We start from the raw sequence: 23,029 nt of genomic DNA on the forward strand, positions 1-23,029 counted from the left end.
GCCCCCCTGTCACCAAGAAGTTAACAAACCTCCAACCGAGCTTCAATGCCATACAACACTACTTCCGTGGCCTCCAACTGCTCTTAAATGCTAGTAAAACAAAATGCATACTCTTCAGCCGACGCTGCCCGCACCCGCCCGCCCGACTAGCATCACTACTCTGGACGGTTCTGACTTATGTGGACAACTATATATGCCTAGGTGTCTGGCTAGACTGTGAACTCTCCTTCCAGACTCATTAAGCATTTCCAATCCAAAATTAAATCTATTTCGCAACAAAGCCTCCTTCACTCATGCTGCCAAACATACCCTCGTAAAACTGACTATGCTACTAATCCTTGACTTCAGCGATGTCATTTACAAAATAGTTAGACTACATCTAATTTGCTATCACAGTACCCAGACGTTTTGTCACCAAAGCCCCATATACTACCCACCACTGTGACCTGTATGCTCTCGTTGGCTGGCTCTCACGACATATTTGTCGCCAATCCCACTGGCTCCAGGTCATCTATAGGTCTCTGCTAGGTAAGCTCTGCCTTATCTCACCTCACTGGTCACCATAGCAACACGCTCCAGCAAGTATATTTCACAGGTCATCCCCAAAGCCAACACCTACTTTGGCCGCCTTACCTTCCAGTTCTCTGCTGCCAATGAATTGCAAAAATCACTGAAGCTGGAGACTTATATATTTCTCCCTCACTAACTTTAAGCATCAGCTGTCAGAGCAGTTTACAGAGCCCATCCCACCAACCAACTACCTACCTCATCTCCATATTTGTTCTTGTTTTTCTGCTCTTTTGCACACCAGTATTTCTATTTACACATCCTCATCTACACATCTATCACTCGTGTTAATTTGCTAAATTGAAGTTACTTCGCCACTATGGCCTATGTATTGCCTTACCTCCTTACTTCATTTGCACACACGGTATACAGTTTTGTGTTATTGGCTGTACCTTTGTTTATCCCATGTGTAACGCTGTTGTTTTTGTCGCACTGCTTTGCTTTATCTTGGCCAGGTCGCTGTTGTAAATGAGAACTTGTTCTCAACTGGCCTACCTGGTTAAATAAAGGTGAAATAAATACATTTTTTAAAATTGCATTAGTGAGCTGTTACTTCACTTGGTACACATGGAGCTTCTTTGACTGTTGCTTTCTTTATCATATTGAAATGGGCTATAGGAATAGGTGAATTACTCAATGTCACTCATGTGTTGCCCTGCTGAGCACTGCCCAACTCTGTTCATTCCTGTGCGGTGCCAGTCAAGTTCAAATACACTAAACCATCGTCAGCATCACGATTTTGCCACCATCAGCGATTGCTGTCAGTATGGTCTATTGACGATGATTATCGAAATATTGCCCAAACCCTACTCTGCTCCAGAAGTAAAGTTTTTTTTTTTGTTGTTTTTTTGCACCAGCTGATAACTTGAGCACACCAAAATGTTGCTGTGTCACACAATAGAAAAACAATAGTGTTTTAAGTCATTCACAGAGCTATAAGAAATAAGTTGCTTCGTCTATCCAATTTAAACCAATGATTGTGATTAATTTTGGGTTGACAATTAAGCTATTGCTGCTACGTGTACATCACTCTCAAAATAGGGCTCCAAAATGTAAAATGTAATTTGTTCAATGGCTAATGTTTTTTTTTGTGTAGAAATGTTACACTTATTCTTTTGGGGCAAATTCATCATCTAAGGAGATGAGAAATCAAAACGCTAAATATAATCGGCTGCTAAATATAATATGCTGTTAGTTAGCCGTGGGGATGGGTACGGTTATTTGAATAGCTGAACTGACGTTTGTATTCTATTACTTGGGAGCAATGTTCCTTCTAAGCTGCGCAAGTACATCTCCCCTCGGACTGCTGCGCAGAAGAAATGAGACGGCGCAGAGAAGCACAAGATTGAACTTCACTCAACTTTATACAGTTTTCCCTTAACCCTTAAAACCTCTCTGGGATATGTGGGACGGCAGCGTCCCACCTCGCCAATAGCCAGTGAAAGTGCAGGGCGCCAAATTCAAAACAACAAAAATCTCATAATTAAAATTCCTCAAGCATACAAGTATTTTACACCATTTTAAAGATAAAATTCTTGTTAATCCAGCCACAGTCTGATAAAAAAAAAAAAATACTTTACAGCGAAAGCACCACAAACGATTGGTAAGTCACCACCAACTCACAGAAAAACAGCCATTTTCCAGCCAAAGAAAAGAGTCACAAAAAGCACAAATAGAGGTCAAATTAATCACTAACCTTTTGATCTTCGTCAGATGACACTCATAGGACTTCATGTTACACAATACATGTATGTTTTGTTCGCTTGAAGTGCATATTTATATCCAAAAATCTCATTTTACATTGGCGTGTTACGTTCAGTAGTTCTAAAACATGCGGTGATTGTGCAGAGAGCCTAATTACAGAAATACTCATCATAAATTTTGATGAAAATACAACTGTTATACATGGAATTAGAGAGAGACGTCTCCTTAATGCAACCGCTGTGTCATATTTCAAAAAACTTTATGGAAAAAGCAAACCATGCAATAATCTGAGTGCAGCTTTCAGACAACAAAGCAGCCAAAAAGATATCCGCCATATTGGGTAGTCAACATTAGTCATAAATAGCATTATAAATATACACTTACCTTTTGATCTTCATCAGAATGCTCTCCCAGGAATCGCATTTCCACAATAAATGTTTGTTTTGCTCGATTATGTCCAGATAAATTATTTTGTGGGGGCGTTTGGTAAACAAATCCAAAAGCGTGTTCAGGTCCCGTCTGTCAAAGTTCCGTTACAGCCCGTAGAAACTTGTCAAACGAAGTATAGGATCAATCTTTAGGACGTTTTTAACATAAATCATCAATAAGGTTCCAACCGGAGAATTCCATTGTCTGTAGAAAAGCAATGGAACGAAAGCTAACTCTCTCGTGACCGCGCCTCAGAGCCTTAGGCAATCTGCCAGACACCTGGCTCCAACAGCCCTTATGAGCCCCCACTTCACAGTAGAATCCTCAAACAAAGTTCTAAAGACTGTTGACATCTAGTGGAAGCCTTAGGAAGTGCAACATAACCAATATCCCACTATCTACAATAGGGCATGAGTTAAAAAATGTAATTAAATTTAAAAAAAAACTACAAGCCTCAGATTTCCCACTTCCTGGTTGGATTTTTCTCAGGTTTTTGCCTGCCATATGAGTTCTGTTATACTCACAGACATCATTCAAACACTTTTAGAAACTTCTGTGTTTTCTATCCAATACTATTAATAATATGCATATATTAGCATCTGGGACAGAGTAGCAGGCAGTTTACTCTGGGCACCGTATTCACCCAAGCTACTCAATACTGCCCCCCTGTCACCAGGAAGTTAACACTATCAATGTTTCGCTAGCCAATACTACTAACTATATGCATATTCTAGCTTTTGGGCCTGAGTAGCAAGCAGTTTACTCTGGGCATCTTATTATCCAAGCTACTCAATACTGCCCCCCAGTCCCAAAGATGTTAAGAAGCTGTGCGGCTTGGTTGGGTTGTGTTTCGGAGGACGCATGGCTCTCGACCTTCGTCTCTCCCGAGACCGTACGGGAGTTGTAGCGATGAGACAAGACAATAACTACTAACTATTGGATACCACGAAATTGGGGAGAAAAAGGGGGTTTAAAAAATTGTTGTACCTTTAACCAATAGCTTAACAACTCTTTAAAAAGTTTAAAGACTTTTTATTGTCTTTATTAAGACATCCTCTATGAAATTTCTGTCAGCCAGCCCGAGCCACCTGCATGCCCGACCCCCCCTCGCTCCCAAAACAATTTTTCCCCCACTTTTTTTTTTTATTCCCAAGGGAAAGGTTAAAAAAAAATACAATAAAATAAAAATACACATACATACAGCTGCATAACACACAGAAACCGCACACCCTATTAATCTCATAGGCCTGTAGAGATATTTTACGTGCACACAATATAGTTTCGTCGCCTCGTCCTGTGCCTAGGGATCCACCACCCTGAAGTCCCCAAGTCAACACACTCCACTCAGCTTTAGGATCTTAGTGAAACATTCATAATTGTTTTGGGTGTGTACTCCCAAGGCCAGAGTGACAAACCACAGGACGGTAGACCCCCAAGTCTAGGACTAAGCAGCCCAGCAGCTAGGGATTTCCTAAATGGGTATCTCCCCTGACGTGGGAATATTTCAATAGACTCCTTTTGTCTTAATGTATTCCATAAAAGGCATCCAGACCTCGTGAAAGTTTCCCAGTATAACCTTAATATTGTATTAAATCAAATCTATTGATGCATAACCTGACATTTCTGCCATCCATTGTGGGAGGATAACCAACCTTCCAATTAATGGCAATGCATTTCTTGGATGCTTGGTTACACTGTTTGATAAGTCTCCAGTATCAACAAGCAAACAAAAACAGGGAGAAGTGAGAATCTGTAGACATGCTCCGATATAAGAAAATACTCTGCCTGAATTCAAGACCATATATGTATCCTTTTTGTGTTTTACCCCTCCAGCAGTCTGAAATGTAATTCCTCTGCATGTTATTCAGTTACACTGGCATATAGTGTGTTCTATGGATGTTCTTAAGCTGCAGTAATTTATGTCTGAGATTATATGAACTTGGCATGCGAACATATCACTATCCATTCATCAATAGCTTCTACCAGGTCTTCCTCATTTTTGTTTTACATGCATTGTGTCATTGGCAAAAGCCTCTATCAACCCTTGTTTACAGTTTGGAGGTTTGTCAGACTGCCGTAAAATCGTGTCAATCTTTGACGCGTCTGGCTTCTCCAGTGTTTGCTGCACGGAGAAAATAAAGTGTTGCGTCTGTGAAAATTCACCTCAGCTCCATCACAGCCTGGTCTTCCCTGCTGCCTGACCCTGCTGAGACCTGTAACCCTCTGATCCTCCAAAGATGAGGCATGACAAAGAATTACCTTGATGTATATTTATATGTTATATTATCCAAGAATAGAATCAATCAATAATTGAAATTACCATTAAGCTCAGATCCCAAACTAACTTTAGGCTTAAGCTGCTGTCCTGTAGCTACTGTAGGTCTACCCATCAACTCAAGATGGAGCTTTGTATCATTCACTGATATTGTGAATTCACTGCATTTCACCTGAGCTCCGTAGACTGGTCTTCCCTGGAAGTCTGACCCTGCTGGGACACCTGTCACCATCTCATCCTGCTAAGACATAATAATCATAGTGTTGTGTACTGATGCTGCACCATGACTGTGAAGCCTGTAGAGCTAGTGAAACTGATAAATCAATTACATTACAGTGCTCTACTGACATTAATAATAACTCACATTGCACAAAAAAGGTCAATTGTTGATCTAAAATCGTTTGGCTGCTAGTTTCATTGTTTGATTTGGGTCTAGTGTGAATTTGGCAAAAATTATGCTTCGTTTTGGCCAGCTCTCTTAACGGTACATCAACTGGTAAAAGCTAGCTAAATTAATTTGTTGAAACAGGACAAAAAGGCTACAAAACATTTACATTCAAACAACGACTGTTAGATGGCAATATGAGGTGGCTATTATTAATATCTGACTGATAGCTACAGGCTAGAGCTGAACTGGCTGTGTTAGCTACTAGCTAGCTAATTCACTTTAGCCGAGGGGTTGAAACATTAGCTAACGTTAGACTACTAGCTCAGCACTGCGAAAAAAACACAATTTTTGTTTTTTTCCTGTTAAGTTAAACAACCGTTACCTTGCCAGCTACATCAGTCAACTAAATGTAGCTAAATTGGTCATATTTTGGAGCCCTTCTGTAATGCACATGCCCAAATAATCATATGGCATATTTTTGTCAATTTGAGATTAAAACTGATTTTGCTCTGTGTTCTAGCCTGTCAAGTTGGTCACGTAGGTGACAACCAATCAGTGATTGAGATGGCCCAACTGAAGGCCTTGAATGACCGTTGCAGCTCTAGTAGCACTGACATCTATATTTCAAGTCTGCATTCTTCCCCAGGAAGGTGTGCTTGTGATGCTGGACATTGCCTGGCCCTGAACATCAAGCCTTATGCTGTTTGCTAGCCTGCTGGTTTTTGGAAGCCTTTAGCATGACTATTGCAGGGTGTTGTAAGCCAAGGTTAGTATTATGCTGTGGTGCTGGTTACTGTGTATAACATATGTGCTGTGTTTAGGAAAGCGCCACATTGGGGAATGTGCTGACAGACAAAACAGGCTTGGTAGTGAGTGCTGCTGGTGGGGTGTGAAGTGGGGGAGGATTGCGTGTGAAGCTGGTTGGGAGATGACAAGATGGAGCTCCTTGTTTATTGGGAGGGAAGATTTTCCCTGCTCAGTTATGTCCATCCTCCTTTAGACCCTCACTCTGATATCTGAGGTCACTGATCCTCAAGTCAGCATCTTTCTATGCAGGGTGGGGATATTTGGTTGAAAGAGACGATCAGCGTCGTGTTCAATAGGGCATACAGCAGAAACGTTATAAAACGCTTTGCAACTGAAATGTAGTCCCTCCCTGTTTCTGTTAGTCCCCCCGTTTCCGTCTGTTTTCTTCCGTTTGCTGCCTAATGGACATGCCCCAGGGCTGCGTTCAGCAGGCCACAACATTGTTGATTGTTGTAATATATTATAGGACACATGCCTCTGACATGTTAGAAAAATGTATCACATCAGCTCTAGTCATCACATGTTAATCTGCAACCTTCCACAATGCTTGCCTACTACATGTGACCCAGGCCTGGCCACCAGTCTTAATAAATTAGACTTATTTAATTAATTGTCCCTGTAGTATTCTGCATCCTGCTTCTCCTATGTGACCTTTCTACCACATGGCTTGCTTTGTTTGCCAGCTAGATTGGCCTACTACAGCTTTGTGGGAGTGGCTAATACAGAATACAGTGGGGGAACCTCCATTGTATTTTCTTGATTCCTTGTGCCCCTCCCTACTCAAAATGGATTGGAGGAGAAAATCAGATGGGAGGAACCTCGGAGGAATCAAGCAAATACAATTGAGATTCACCCACAAATGTTTCTTATTTGACAGGGAAGAAATGGATCACCACCTGAGCTGACGTATCCTACAACACGTGTATAGACCAGCCTGGTCCCCCACGGCAGATCAATTCAACACTTGCCTATCTGCGAGGCACGCCACAGTCCCTGACTGATTGGTGCAATCGAATGTGCAATATGGTGCTTCATGCTGCTGCTGTTAGGGTGCCAATTTGGGACGCAGACCCAGAGATTTAAATGAGATACCGGGTTCATTGATTAGATAAGAGCTTGTTCAGGAGGGTGTGGTGTTACGGAAATAATATGCGTCTGTCTCTCGCCTGAGATGGGAATCTCCTTGGCTCTATGCCTTACATTTCTATCTGCAATACCTAGAGAACTTGCATTGCATTTAATAAGCCACCAGGTATCCTGAAGAGAGATTCGTGAAAATTAAATTCCTGGTTTCCTCACTGCTTTTCAATTAGGACAATCAGAGTTGGAATTTAAGTTTACTTCCTGTATTGTCTGAATTTACTTTATCACATTCCTGATCTATTATCCTATACCACAGTATTTTTCACTTTGTCCTTTATCCAAAAGATAATTCCCCCTGTGATGGTGATAATCAGTGATGTGGTGGTAAATCTAGATACTTAAATTGAGTTTGCGGTGAATACAGTAACGTTCCCTATACTTGCAATGCATTTTTATGCAGAAGGTGGGTAACCCACGTAAACTGCGTTCACACTACACCACTAGCCCCCCAAAATCCATGCCTTGCGGCCAAAGTGGCCGTTGTGCCCTCGGGCCTACAATAATTATTCACTTCTGCCGGTCAAATTCGCACTACTCTTTCCTTTCTCTGCGCTCCAGAGCACCGCTCACTGGCACACATCCCAGTTCTTATTCGCTAATGCCCGTGATCGGGTCCTTCTCACAGCCCTCGGCTCAAAGTTGAGGTGAAGACCGACGCAATCAGGGATGCAACGGCTTAGTCCTTCTTATTGGATCTTAGGAAAGAAAGTACCAGCGGCCACTGCTCTTCCCCATTGCATTGGCTGCTGCTATAATGTCGCTGCCACTCCCAAAAATGATAGAACATGAAGAAATATTTTTGCAGAGGCGCACTTTGAAGTTGTAAAAACTGTCCACATTTACTTTTCCTCACACAAAAAGATGAGTGACAAGCAGCAAAACCACTGTCAAATTTTATTTGTCCCTTGCGCCGAATACAGGTGTAGTAGACCTTACGTTGAAATGCGTACTTACAAGCCCTTAACCTCTTAAGTCGACCTGAGACGCAATCGTCTCATCTAGCCATCAGCAAATGCAAATGCGCTACGCCAAATGCTAATAGCACTCGTTAAAACTCAAACGTTCATTAAAACACACATGCAGGGTACTGAATTAAAGCTACACTCGTTGTGAATCTAGCCAACAAGTCAGATTATTAAAATGCTTTTCAGCGAAAGCATGAGAAGCTATTATCTGATAGCATGCAACACCCCGAAATACCTGAATGCGACGTAAACAAAAGAATTCGCGTAGCCGGCGCTACACAAATAGCAGAAATAAAATATAAAACTTGCATTACCTTTGACGAGCTTCTTTGTTGGCACTCCTATATGTCCCATAAACATCACTATTGGGTCTTTTTTTTTGATTAAATCGGTCCATATATACCCAAAATATCCATCTATGGAAACTGTGTGATTCAGAAAAAAACACTGTTTCAAAACGCTACGTCATTTTTTAAAATTAAAGTCGACGATAAACTTTCACAAAACACATCGAAATACTTTTGTAATCCAACTTTGGGTATTAGTAAACGTTAATAATCTATCAAATTGATCACGGGGCGATGTGTATTCAATAGCTCCACGTTTTCAAATCATGTTCCAAAATCTCTCTTCCAAAACTTCCTGTCGGAGACCGGATGGAAAGTGCTCTCTTCTTCGTTTGCCCAAAAAACAACGTCGAGGCAATTGACAAGACTGGAGACATTGTGTGGAAGCTGTAGGACTTGCAATCTCGGCCCCATTTAATTTGGTGTCCCTTAAACAATACATGCAAGTGGCGCATGGATATTTTTTCCAGTTTTCAGTGATCAGTTTTTCTTGCGCTTTTCGATGAAACAGACGCTCTGTTATAGTCACAGCCGTGATTTAACCAGTTTTAGAAACGTGAGTGTTTTCTATCCACACATACTAATCATATGCATATACTATATTCCTGGCATGAGTAGCAGGACGCCGAAATGTTGCGGGATTTTTAACAGAATGTTCGAAAAAGTAGGGGGTCGACTTAAGAGGTTTTAACCAACAATGCAGTTTTAAGAAAATACAACAAAAAAATTAAGATGAATTACTATTTAAAGAGCGAAAGTGAATAATAGCAGGGCTATATACAGGGGGTACCGGTGCAGAGTCAATATGCGGGGGCACCGGAATCGCAGTAATATGTACATATAGATGGCGTTATTAAAGTTACTATGCATAGATAAGAGAGTAGCAGCAGCGTTCCAGAGGGGGGGAGGGGGCAATGCAAATAGTCTGGGTAGCATAGAGGTCCTGGATGGCAGGAAGCTTGGCACCGGTGATGTACTGGGCCGTTCGTACTACCCGCTGTAGTGCCTTGGTCGAGCAGTTGCCATACCAGGCAGTGATGCCACCTGTCAGGATGCTCTCAAGGGTGCAGCTGTAGAACCTTTTGAGGATCTGAGGACCCATGCCAAATCTTTTCAGTCTCCTGAGGGGAAATCGATTTTGTCGTGCCCTCTTCACGACTGTCTTGGTGCGCTTGGACCATGTTAGTTTGTTGGTGATGTGGAACTTGAAGCTCTGTAGCAGCAGCATTATGTCCAAAAAAAGTTAGGAACAACGTGAAAAAACAAACAAAATAGCATGGTTGGTTAAGACTGCAGCCCTCCCCTTTGGCGCCATCGTAAAAAAATGTACTATTCCAATAGTATAATAGTTTACCAGCTTGTTATGTGCGAGGAAAAAAATATTCAGAAATTACATTGCCACGAGCAGCGAAAAGATATTGCGATGGGTGAAATGTTTCAGTCACAGTTTCAGTCACATGAGCTCGGGGTTTGCTTCACACTTTTACGTGGTCCAAAACAGTGCGAAATTGAGTCTTGTGCTTCAACGCCCTAAGTAGTTGTGGAAATTGACCCAATATGTACTTTCAGCATCTTCATCATATCACAGTCTACCTTTTTAAAGGCCAGGTAGAAGATAGTGGATGTATAGTGCATTCGGGAAGTATTCAGACCCCTTTAAAAAAAATGTGTGATTTTGTTACTTTAGCCTTATTCTAAAATGTATTAGTTTATCTACACCCAAATACCCCGTTACTACAAAGCGAAAACAGGGTTTTAGAAATTCTTGCAAATGAATTACAAATTAAAAACACATCTTATTTACATAAGTACTCAGACTTTATGCCATGCGACTCGAAATTGAGCTCAGGTGCATCACGTTTCCATTGATCATCATTGATGTTTCTACAACTTGATAAGTCCACCTGTGGTACATTAAATTGATTGTAGATGATTTGGAAAGGCACACACCTGTCTATATAAGGTCCCACAGTTGACTGTGCATGTCAAAGCAAAAACCAAGTCAGGAGGCCAAAGGAATTGTCAGTAGAGCTCCGAGACAGAATTGTGTCGAGGCACAGATCTGGGGAAGGGTACCAAATCATTTCTGCAGCATTAAAGGTCCCCAAGAACACAGTGGCCTCCATCATTCTTAAATGGAAGATGTTTGGAACCACCAAGACTCTTCCTAGAGCTGGCCGCCCTGCCAAACTGAGCAATCGGGGGAGAAGGGCCTTGGTCAGGGAGGTGACCAAGAACCTGATGGTCACACTGACAGAGCTCCGGAGTTCCTCTGTGGAGATGGGAGAATCTTCCAGAAGGACAGCCATTTCTCCAGCACTCTATCAATCAGGCCTTTATGGTAGAGTGGCCAGACGGAAGCCACTCCTCAGTAAAAGGCTCATGACATCCCGCTTGGAGTTTGCCAAAAGGCACCTAAAGGATTCAGACCATGAGAAACAAGTTTCTCTGGTCTGATGAAACCAAGATTGAACTCTTTGGCCTGAATGCGAAGCGTCACGTCTGGAGGAAACCTAGCACCATCTGTACGGTAAAGTGTGGCGGCGGCAGCAGCATGCTGTGGGGATGTTTTTCAGGGACTGGGAGACTGGTCAGGATCGAGGGAAAGATGAGTACTGAGATCCTTGATGAAAACCTGCTTCAGAGCGCTCAGGACCTCCGACTGGGACGACGGCACATCTTCCAACAGGACAACGACCCTAAGCACACAGCCAAGAACACAAAGTAGTAGCTTTGGGACAAGTCTCAATGTCCTTCAGTGGCCTAGCCAGAGCCCGGACTTGAACCCGGTCGAACATCTCTGGCGATACCTGAAAATAGCTGTGCGCTAACACACCCCATCCAATCTGACAGAGCTCAAGAGGATCTATAGAGAAGAATTAGAGAAACTCCCCAAATACAGGTGTGACAAGCTTGTAGCGTCATATCCAAGAAGACTCTAGGCTGTAATCGCTGCCAAAGCTGCTTTAACAAAGTACTGAGTAAATAGTTAGAATACTGACGTAAATGTGATATTTCAGTTTTTTTATGATCAACTGTCTTTGTTTTGTTATTTTGGGTTATTGTGTGTAAATGGGTGGGGGGGGGTAAAAAAAACAATTTAATTCATTTTAGAATAAGGCCGTAACAATGTGGAAAAAGTGAAGGGGTTTGAATGCTTTCTGAATGCTCTGTACAATTTATGCTCCCTACCTATAAAAGCCACAAACATTTACATTTTAGTCATTTAGCAGGCTCTATTATCTAGAGCGTCTTATGGGGGCGGCAGGTTACCTACTAGTGGTTAGAGCGCTGGGCCAGTAACTGAAAGGTTGCTGGATCGAATCCCTTAGCTGACGAGGTAAAAGTCCGTCGATCTGCCCCTGAACAATGCAGTTAACCTACTGTTCCCTGGTAGGCCGTCATTGTAAATAAGAATTTGTTCTTAACTGACATGCCTAGTTTAAAATCTTTTTCAATAGGAGCAATTAGGCTTAAGTGCCTTGCTCAAGGGCACATCGACAGATTTTTCACCTCTGTGAATCGAACCAGTGTCCTTGCGGTTACTGACCCAACACTCTTAACCACTAGGCTACCTGCCGAAGATTGCTTGAAATGGCCCAAACATATGATTGTAGTTTTGACTACTGTAGTTCAAACATGGTGTAAGCTGGTACGCACCAAGTTGTACTTTACGTTTTAGTATGGAAAACGGCTGTGAGGATTTTTCTACAATCACAACATATTGACACAATTAGTCTTTATAGAATAAAAATCAGATTTAATCAATTACATGTGGAAAGACTTATTTGAGTAAACATCAAACCAGCAGCAGATGAAACAGTGAATTCTCGCTCTCTCTCTGGTTTTAGCTTGCGGCCACAATTGGCTAGCTGTAGGATATTTACCGGCCCATACCAGTGACAGACTTGGTTATGTTATCGAGATATGGTAGTACACAAATAAAATCTCTCACTTATTTTGTTTGCGAGATGGAAACGACCACAAATTAATTCAGAAACGGGATAAGAGGATAGCTAGCTATACAAACTTAACTTTTGCTGATGCCTCTTCAACAAGAAGCAACCGTGACAACACGTCCCTCAGTATTGATACTTTGCCACAGAAGTTGAATGTTTGCTATTTGACGTAAATGGTCGTTAATATTGTGTGATTTTGTGAATGACCCAATGTTGAAAAATTCGATTTTGGCATAATGTTTGGGCAATAGTATGTGGCTTTTGCATTCATTTGTGTAGGCATTCAAGAAGAAATTATTCAAATTACACACCAATGAAATTATTTTATCCATGTAAAAGTTCAGACCACAGACAGGTTGGTTAGATGAACACTTGTTCACCCCTGTGTGTCTGTGTGACTTTCCGATTTAGATGGAAGCGGGCGGAGAGTCGCTACACCATCGAGCGGGCCTCCATCATCAGCCACTGGAACTGGCTCCAGGCCCACATCTCAGACCTGGAGTACCGTATCCGCCAGCAGACAGACGTCTACCGACAGATCCGTGCCAACAAGGTACAGCACCGCCTCAATATTGGGCTAATTGTGCACGGTTGAATAATATAAGAGTAATATGGACATTTCATCCAAAGCGACTTGCAGAGGTGACAGCCTTGTCACTGGCATATATTCAAGTATATGTGGCCCATGCAGTAGTCAAACCCACAACCCTGGTGTTGCTTCGACCATGCTCTAACCCATTTAGCCATTTGAATTAGAGGTTGACCGATTAATCGAAATAGCCGATTGATTAGGGCCGATTTCAAGTTTTTCAGAACAATCGGAAATTGGTATTTTTGGGCGGCGATTAAAAAAAAAAAATATTATTTTTATACCTTTTATTTAACTAAGCAAGTCCGTTAAGAACACATTCTTATTTTCAAAAACGGCCTAGGAACGGTGGGTTAACTGCCTCGTTCAGGGGCAGAATGACAGATTTTCACCGTGTAGGCTCAGGGGATCCAATCTTGCAACCTTACAGTTAACTAGTCCAATGCAATAACGACCTGCCTCTCTTGTTGCACTCCACAAGGAGACTGCCTGTTATGCGAATGCAGTAAGCCAATGTAAGTTGCTAGCTAGCATTAAACTTATCTTATAAAAAACAATCAATCATAATCACTAGTTAACTACACATGGTTGATATTACTAGATATTATCTAGTGTGTCCTGCGTTGCATATAATCTGACTGTGCATACAATCTGACTGTGCATACAAGTATCTAAGTATCTGACTGAGCGGTGGTAGGCAGAAGCAGGCGCGTAAACATTCATTCAAACAGCACTTTTGTGCGTTTTGCCAGCAGCTCTTCGTTGTGCGTCAAGCATTGCACTGTTTATGACTTCAAGCCTATCAACTCCTGAGATGAGGCTGGTGTAACCGAAGTGAAATGGCTAGCTAGTTAGCGAGCGCTAGTAGCGTTTCAAACGTCACTCGCTCTGAGCCTTCTAGTAGTTGTTCCCCTTGCTCTGCATGGGTAATGCTGCTTCGAGGGTGGCTATTGTCGTTGTTGCTGGTTCGAGCCCGGGGAGGAGCGAGGAGAGGGACGGAAGCTATACTGTTACACTGGCAAAACTAAAGTGCCTATAAGAACATCTAATAGTCAAAGGTTAATGAAATACAAATAGTATATAGGGGAATAGTCCTATAATAACTACAACCTAAAACTTCTTACCTGGAAATATTGAAGACTCATGTTAAAAGGAACCACCAGCTTTCATATGTTCTGAGCAAGGAACTGAAATGTTAGCTTTCTTACATAGCACATATTGCACTTTTACTTTCTTCTCCAACACTTTGTTTTTGCATTATTTAAACCAAATTGAACATGTTTCATTATTTACTTGAGGATAAATTGATTTTATTGATGTATTATATTACGTTAAAATAAGTGTTCATTCAGTATTGTTGTAATTGTCATTATTACAAATAAAAAAATAAAAAATTGTCCAATTAATCGGCATCGGCCTTTTTGGTCCTCCAATAATCGGTACCGGTGTTGAAAAATCATAATCGGTCGACCTCTAATTTGAATGACCATTTCCGTCCAGACCTGCACCACGTACATGTGAAAGTGGCCTGTAAAGAGATGAGCATGAGCAATACCACAGATGCCTTGGAGCACTAAATATAGTAGTGCCACTATTCACTATTGTGGTAGTACTAGTACACACATGACCTATATAAACGTCCTGTATACGGCCGTCTTTTTTTAAGATGCGGTCTTAATTGTCTGGGACAATCGAGTGTAGCTCTTATCACACAAAATATATCCCATTGCAAGTCACATGATACAAATATAGCAGGTAAATTACACCATCACACACGCACCTTGTGTAGGATGTGGGTTTGTCTCTCACTGTAGTTGGTAGCCTATACAGAATTATTTCATGTCTGTGGCTGATGTACGGTATTTCACTCCACCCCTCAGGGCTCAGTGGAGTTGGGAGGTATGGCGCCCAGTGCATTGGTGGTGAGCGGGGTAGGAGTTAAGACTGAGCCTACTCCCCAGGACTGTCAGGTCACCATCACAGAGTCTGGACCCTGGAGAGGCCAGAATGGCAGGCCGGTCAATGGGGTCCTCAACAGGTACACACACACACAGAATACTTAACCTAACTTAAACAGATTCTTCAAGTGCATCTATTTGGAGGAAGAACTTATGAAAATAAGGCACTAACTTGCTCTTTTCTTGTGTGTAATAACAATGATTGATTGTCTCTCCTCTCCAGGGTGTCAGAGAGTAACACCAAACACCAACCCAGCCCCAATGACAGCACCTGTGTGGCCGCCCGCACGCGCCCCTTACTCAACTGCAGACGACGGAGACTTGTACAGCCTAACACAGTACCTAACCTCAATGGCAAGGTATGTTTCTGCTTGTGCACTTGCAGATGCATGTAGATCCATAGTATGCTTTCCTCCTGCCCAGCACTAAAACAATAACATTTTCCAGTGTTGAGTGTTTTGTTATTTATCCTCTTGTGCTCGTGGATTTCATAGGACTGTATTGTTATCGATTCTATTGTGTGTTTGAGTGTGCTATAAACCTAGGATAATAAGTTCTGAAGGACTAATTGTTATATCAAAACCAATTTGTTCCCATATTTTTCCCCGACATGACGCTATGCAAATGTCATGTCAATAGTATCACACCCCGTAGTCCATATTGTTTAAAAAAAAATTGTGACCAAGGGAACAAGCAGTGATCTACCTACAGTGCATTCGGAAAGTATTCAGACACCTTAATTTTTTCCCCCCACATTTTGTAACCGCCGTATTCTAAAACGGATTAAATTGTTTTTTTCCCCCTCATAAATCTACACACACTACCCCATAATGACAAAGCAAAAACAATTGTATAGAAATTTGTGCAGATGTACTGCAAATAAAAAATCACATTTACATAAGCATTCAGACCCTTTACTTTGTACTTTGTTGAAGCACATTTTGCAGCGATTACAGTGTCGAGTCTTCTTGGGTATGACACTACAGGCATGGTACACTTGTATTTGGGAGTTAGTCCCATTCTTCTCTGTCAATCCTCTGAGGTTGGATTGGGAGCATTGCTGCACAGCTATTTTCAGGTCTCTCCAGAGATGTTCGATTGGGTTCAAGTCCGGGTTCTGACTGGGCCACGCAAGGACATTCAGAGACTTGTCCCAAAGCCATTCCTGCGCTGTCTTGCTTCGGGCCATTGTCCTGTTGGAAGGTGAACCCTCGTCTGAGAACCTACTCCAGAGTTTTCAGGACTTCATCAATGATCTCTCTGTACTTTTCTCTGTTCATCTTTCCCTCATTCCTGACTAGTCTCCCAGTCCCTGCCGCTGAAAAACATCCCCACAGCTTGATGCTGCCGCTAAGATGCTTCACCGTGGGGATGGTATTGGCCAGGTGATGAGCAGTGCCTGGTTTTCTCCAGACGTGACACTTGCCATTCAGGCCAAATAGTTCGATCTTGGTTTCATCAGACCAGATTCTCAAGGTCTTGAGAGTTCTTTAGGTGCCTTTTGGCATATTCCAAGCGGGCTTTTACTGAGTGGCTTCCGTCTGGCCACAATAAAAGCCGGATTGGTGGGAGTGCTGCAGAAATGGTTGTCCTTCTGGAAGGTTTTCCCATCTCCACAGAGGAATTCTGGAGCATTGTAAGTGACCATTAGATTCTTGGTCACCTCCCTGACCAAGGCCCTTCTCCCCCGATTGCTCAGTTTGGCCTCTCGGCCAGCTTCAGGAAGAGTTTTGGTGGTTCCAAACATCTTCCATTTAAGAATGGAGGCCACTGTGTTCTTGGGGACCTTCAATGCTGCAGAAATGTTTTGGTAACCTTCCACAGATCTGTGCCTCGGCACAGTCCTGTCTCAATGCTATATGGACAATTTCTTCAACCTCATGACTTGGTTTTTGCTCTGAAATGCATTAAGGGGTATTGTGTGTAGATTGAGGGGGTAAATCTAATCAATTTTAGAATAATGCTGTGACCTAATAAAATATTGGTCTGAATACTTTCCGAATGGAGAGGTGTTTGCCTTTCCGTAACATGTCCAATCAATTGATTTTACCACAGGTGTACTCTGAAGTTGTAGAAGCATTTCAATGGAAACGGGATGCACCTCAATTTCAAGTCTCATAGCAAAGGGTCTGAATACTTATGTACATTTCTGATTTAAATGCTTTATAAATAGGGTATTGTGTGTAGATTGAGGGACATGTTTTATTTAATACACTTTAGAATAAGCCTGTAAAGTAATAAAATGTGGGAAAAGTGAAGGGGTCTGAATACTTTCCGAATGCACTGTACTTATAGTGCCTTCAGAAAGTATTCATATGCCTTGACTTATTCCACATTTTGTTAGAGCCTGAATTCAAAATGTTTTATTTTTTAAATATTTTTAATCTCCCCCTTCTACACACAATACCCCATAATGACAAAGTGAAAGCGTGTTTTTAGAAATGTTTGCAAATGTATTAAATGAATATCTCATTTACATAAGTATTCACACCTGAGTCAATAAGTTGTGGAAGCACCAACAGTCTCTACTGCACTTTACCAATCTGGACTTTATGGGAGAGTGGCCAGACTCCTGAGAAAAAGGCACGTGATAGCATGCTTAGAGTTTGCAAGTAGGCACTTGAAAGACTCCGAGCACAATTCAAGAACATTCAGTGGTGTGTTTGTTGGGTTTAGCAAAAGAAAGTACTTTCATTGTACATGCACTTTTTTCTCTTCCCGATTTCGTGGTTTCTGATTGGTAGTTAGTCTTGTCTTGTCGCTGCAAATCCCGTACAGACTCTGGAGATGCGAAGGTCGAGAGCCATGCGTCTTCCGAAACACAACACAATCACGACACAATGCCCGCTTAACCCGGAATCTAGCCACACCGATGTGTCGGAGGAAACACTGTACACCTGGTGACCGTGTCAGCGTGCATGCGCCCGGGCCGCCACAGGAGAGGAGTCACTAGAGCGCGATGGGACAAGGACATCCCTGCCGGCCAAACCCTCCCTAACCCGGATGACGCTGGGCCAATTGTGCGCCACCCCATGGGTCGCGGCCGGCTGCGAGAGAGCCTGGACTCGAACCTGGATCTCTAGTGGCACAGCTAGCAACTGCGATGCAGTCCTTAGACCACTGCGCCACTCGGGAGGCAATGTACATTAACACTTGAAATTGTGTTTTCCAGGCCTGGAAAAGGCTTTGGAAAATGATAGAATCTTAAGTTTTGGACAAGTCATAGAAAGTAACTTCATAATTTCTGTTAATGTAATTTGAGGCAGTTTTTTATATTTGATCAATCAAATAAAAATCAGCATTTCAGCCAGGCTCAGAATTACACTTCAGAGCATCTGTATTTGCGCTCATCACCTTCATGTGTGCGAGACGAGTGGGTCGTAACTCTTGAAAAGAGAGACTACAGACATTGCAGCAGCGGGTAGGCCTAGCCTATAAAATATAATAGAGAAAATACTTATGTACCCAAGTCAAAACACATCTTGTACCCCCTAGTTCACTGTTGTACTATTATTACCACGTATTAATGTTTTTATGTCATGTCCCAAAAGACTTTCCACTGACTCTCGCGAATAAGGCCATACAAGTTTGATGTACGTGCGATTACATTTTTTTTTTATTTTTTTTTAATAATTATTTTTGACTGTAACGAATGATTCACTTCGCCATTGTATTATTTGGTATTCGGTTCAATCACAGTGAATCGAATCAAAAACATATGTTATTCGCGAACAGTAATTTTAAGATATAATAAGAACTTATTTGTAGCCTTTTGGATTATGTGGCTTCAAAATTCAAAAGGCACTTGCACATCTGAGCTCTCTCTTTTGCAGGTGCATGGTAACAGTTGGATAAGATAAGAAAAAAATAAGGAACCCGCCCACTGCTCTTGATAGTATCAATGATCTTTAATAAGATTTAGGTGTCGGCCTCAGGTGCCTTCGTCAGAGCTTTTGCGTTTTTTTTTATTAGCACCCTTATGTAGAACTAGCCCCCCCCACATCCGTTCAATGCATCGAAATGGAGTCTTAAGGAAAAACAAAGTGCTACCAAATATAACAATACATCATTGGGTACAGCGCAAGAAAAACATCAGTGTAATCTGAAATAGGGGCATAATTCATGTTCACATTTACAACATAACATACATAGGCATTTCATCATGAAGACCTTTAGGAAATAATGTCTGGAGGGTGAAAATCCCATAACTTTTTATTTTGCTCAGAGTATTATTTATATCACTGCCCCCATCTGATATCTTGACTTCCTCTATGCCACAAAATCTAAAGGTAGAAATGTCATGTTTAGGTTATTAACATGTACTGCCACTGGATAATCCCTGTCGTTTCTCCTAATTGAACTTTTATGTTCACTGATTCTATGAACGAGAGGTTTTACTTACATAGCACAGCCCACATGGGCATTTAATAATATAGATAACATGGGTGGTGGAGCACATAATAATGTTATTTATTTGGAACCGTTTTCCTGTATGTGGGTGGCAGAAATATTCACACTTCATTGTGTTGTTGCACTGTGAGCAATCTCTGCATTTATAGCTACCATTTGGAAGAAGGAGTAAAAAAGCCTGGCTGGACAAACTCACCAGATTCAACTCATTGAGGGCTTGACTGTGACTAGCGGGAAAATACAGTTGAGCCAGGAGCCAACCCAGTACTGACTGATACCATACACTCCATATATCTCTGTGCCCCTGCTTTGCCTATTACGAAACAGTGGTGTGGGCGTATACTGGTCAAAAGACAAGACAAGTCATTTTTGTCCGCTGCGTTGTCACTTCCTGATATTTTTGTTGTTAGCTAGCCTCGATTGTTATCAGCAAAGCAAGCTAGCTACCTGCTGCTACCTATATCAGTCAATACGACTTACTAGATTTCATCTTGACATCCAGCTTTTTGCTACAAACCACAGGATTTGAAATAAAATGGAATGGCGAGATAGTTGTTGTGTGGAGGATATGCTTTGACTTGCTTTCTTGTTGGCTAACGAAGTTAGCTGTGATAGCTAGCATGTTGGCTAACGAAGTTAGCTGTGATAGCTAGCATGTTAGCTGTGATAGCTAGCATGCTAGCTAACAGCTTCTAAACAGCCAACATGCCAACTCTTATAAGCTACATTTGAAATAATGACAGGTTATTTCAACTCGTGACTTTTTAACATGACATGTAGGCTCATTTGCTTCAACCCTGACAATGTGCTTCTGAGCTAGTCTAGTTTGCCTGCCACCCACAGAAAAAGGAGAAAAGGTGAGGGAGCTTCAGCTAAAAACTGTAAATAAATTTGGATTTCTACATAGCACAGCCCACATGGGCATTTAATAATATAGATAACATGGGTGGTGGAGCATGTAATAATGTCATTTATTTGGAACCGTTTTCCTGTATGTGGGTGGCAGAAATATTCACACTTCATTGTGTTGTTGCACTGTGAACAACCTCTGCATTTATAGCTACCATTTGGAAGAGGGCGTGTAAAAGAGCCTGGTTGATTTTTATTTTGTGGCTGGCAGTTGGCATGGACCAATTTGTGTAAATTGCGACCTCCTTTATACAATAAGTGGTGGATTCTTACATTCAGCATGCAAAGCTGGGTCAAATGATAAAACATGCCAGTGTTTCTTGACAGCATCTCCCACTTTTCAAAAGTTCAAAGTATATGCAGTTGTGAACATTAGTGTTCTTTAGTCCCGAGTGGGTCTTTTTTTTGTAGCAGTTCATCTCGTGTTTTCCCTAATGCCAAATTAAGAGCTTCATTCACACATTGTGGAGAATAGCTTCTTAGAAACCTTTTGCACATCTCCACTGCTTTTTCTAGATAGTCCTCTGTGGAGTGGCATGTAAGGCGCAGTCTGATAAACTGGCCTTTTGGAAGTCCTCTTTTTAATGGCTCAGGGTGGAAGCTTCCCCCCTGTAATATGGTATTTCTGTCTTTTCTATATAGTGTTGTAAACAGGGTTTAATTTGATTTCTCAATCCATACATCGAGGTAATGAACACGTTGAGTGTCACATTCAATAGTGAATTTGTGATGGGGGTGACAGACAAAATGAAGAAAAAAAATTCCAGAAAATCACATTGTAGGATTTTTAATGAATTTATTTGCAAATTATGGTGGAAAATAAACTTTTGTTATTGACCAAATACTTATCTCAATACTTTGTCATTGCCAACAAAGGGTATATAGAGGTCAAACGTTTTCTGTAAGTCCTCACAAGGTTTTCACACACTGTTGCTGGTATTTTGGCCCATTCCTCCATGCAGATCTCCTCTAGAGCACATAAGACAAGCACATGAAGCTGGCAATGTTATACATCAAGTGGGATCAACCATCCCCCAGAAGAGCCAATGGGTGTGCAGGCTTTTATTCTAGTCCCCCTCTAACAAACCAAATGTTTTAAATTAGCTGCTCAACTGGAACTTGATGAAGTGGCTGAATCAAAAGCCTGCACACCCAGTAGATCTCCAGACCTAGGGTTGACCATGTGTTTTATGCAGTTGCTTAACAGGTATTCTACTTTGTACAGGGAGTGTGTTAGATCCTTGCACAATGACAGGAGATGGTGCATGGGATTAGAGAGCAGCCTCTCAGTGTCTATCACATATCGCTTACTTTTTAAATATACATTGGTCATGGAAATTTGGTGAAAAGTCATGGAATTCCATCTGTCAAAATGTGCATAAATCCTTAAGTCACCTCAACTGTATTTTCCCGCTAGTCACAGTCAAGCCCTCAATGAGTTGAATCTGGTGAGTTTGTCTGGGGCAACAACAAATTGTGCTGTTGGCAGTACTCGGGGGCTGGAGTTGAAAAACACTGCTCTAAATGATACTAGACATCATAATATGACACATTTGTTTTAAGTACAACTATTGTGACCCATGGGATTAAATTAATCAAGTGACTTTTGGTTTGTCCCTTCCCAGGTCCCGAGAACCAGCGCTATCCTGTGTAGCTGCAGGGTCAACCCCTCCTCCTGTGTGACATGCGGGGGTCGCCCCAGCGCACCCAGAGAAGACCCCCAGTACGAGCTTCCCTCCCTGGAGCGCTTGTCCCACCTGGACCCGGGCGTCCACCCAATCCTCTCCCTCCCTGACGGTAAGGAGCCAGGCGCATAGAACCAGAATCCATTTGTATTATTTTTCTATGAGCCAGGAGCCAACCCAGTACGGACAGATACCATACACTCCATATATCTTACACTCCATATATCTCTGCTCCCCTGCTTTGCCTGTTACGAAACAGTGGTGTGGGCGTATACTGGTCAAAAGACGAATTATATAATAAACGTGAGTCATTTTTGTCCGCTGCGTTGTCACTATTTCTGATATTTTTGTTGTTAGCTAGCCTCGATTGTTATCAGCAAAGCAAGCTAGCTACCTGCTGCGACCTATATCAGTCAATACGACTTACTAGATTTCATCTTGACATCCAGCTTTTTGCTACAAACCACAGGATTTGAAATAAAATGGAATGACGAGATAGTTGTTGTGTGGAGGATATGCTTTGACTTGCTTTCTTGTTGGCTAACGAAGTTAGCTGTGATAGCTAGCATACTAGCTAACAGCTTCTAAACAGCCAACATGCCAACTCTTATAAGCTACATTTGAAATAATGACGGGTTATTTCAACTCGTGACTTTTTAACATGGCATTTAGGCTCATTTGCTTCAACCCTGACAATGTGCTTCTGAGCTAGTCTAGTTTACCTGCCACCCACAGAAAAAGGAGAAACGGTGAGGGAGCTTCAGCTAAAAACTGTAAATAAATGTGAATTTCTGTGGGGCTAAGCAATTAACTTACTTATTTGTTAACTACTAACTTTCTCTCAAAAATGCTCTCGTAATGTTGCTTAATGCCTCCTAACACGGTGACCCCAGT

At 41.8% G+C, this 23,029-nt stretch overlaps 1 protein-coding gene across 3 annotated transcripts in view; it reads left to right on the top strand.

Moving 5' to 3' along the window:
- The window catches only part of kansl1a (KAT8 regulatory NSL complex subunit 1a), a 60,414-nt gene that overhangs the window by 31,875 nt on the left and 5,510 nt on the right, over positions 1 to 23,029 (top strand). For all 3 annotated transcript variants that reach the window (XM_024387038.1, XM_024387039.2, XM_024387037.2), the window contains 4 exons: positions 12,996 to 13,137; positions 15,054 to 15,211; positions 15,355 to 15,490; positions 22,076 to 22,247. In XM_024387038.1, the coding sequence (XP_024242806.1) occupies positions 12,996 to 13,137; positions 15,054 to 15,211; positions 15,355 to 15,490; positions 22,076 to 22,247 (608 nt within the window). The remainder of the gene's footprint in view (positions 1 to 12,995; positions 13,138 to 15,053; positions 15,212 to 15,354; positions 15,491 to 22,075; positions 22,248 to 23,029) is intronic.

This window comes from Oncorhynchus tshawytscha, linkage group LG24 (assembly GCF_018296145.1).
Source record: "Oncorhynchus tshawytscha isolate Ot180627B linkage group LG24, Otsh_v2.0, whole genome shotgun sequence".
In the NCBI taxonomy this organism is placed as follows: domain Eukaryota; kingdom Metazoa; phylum Chordata; class Actinopteri; order Salmoniformes; family Salmonidae; genus Oncorhynchus; species Oncorhynchus tshawytscha.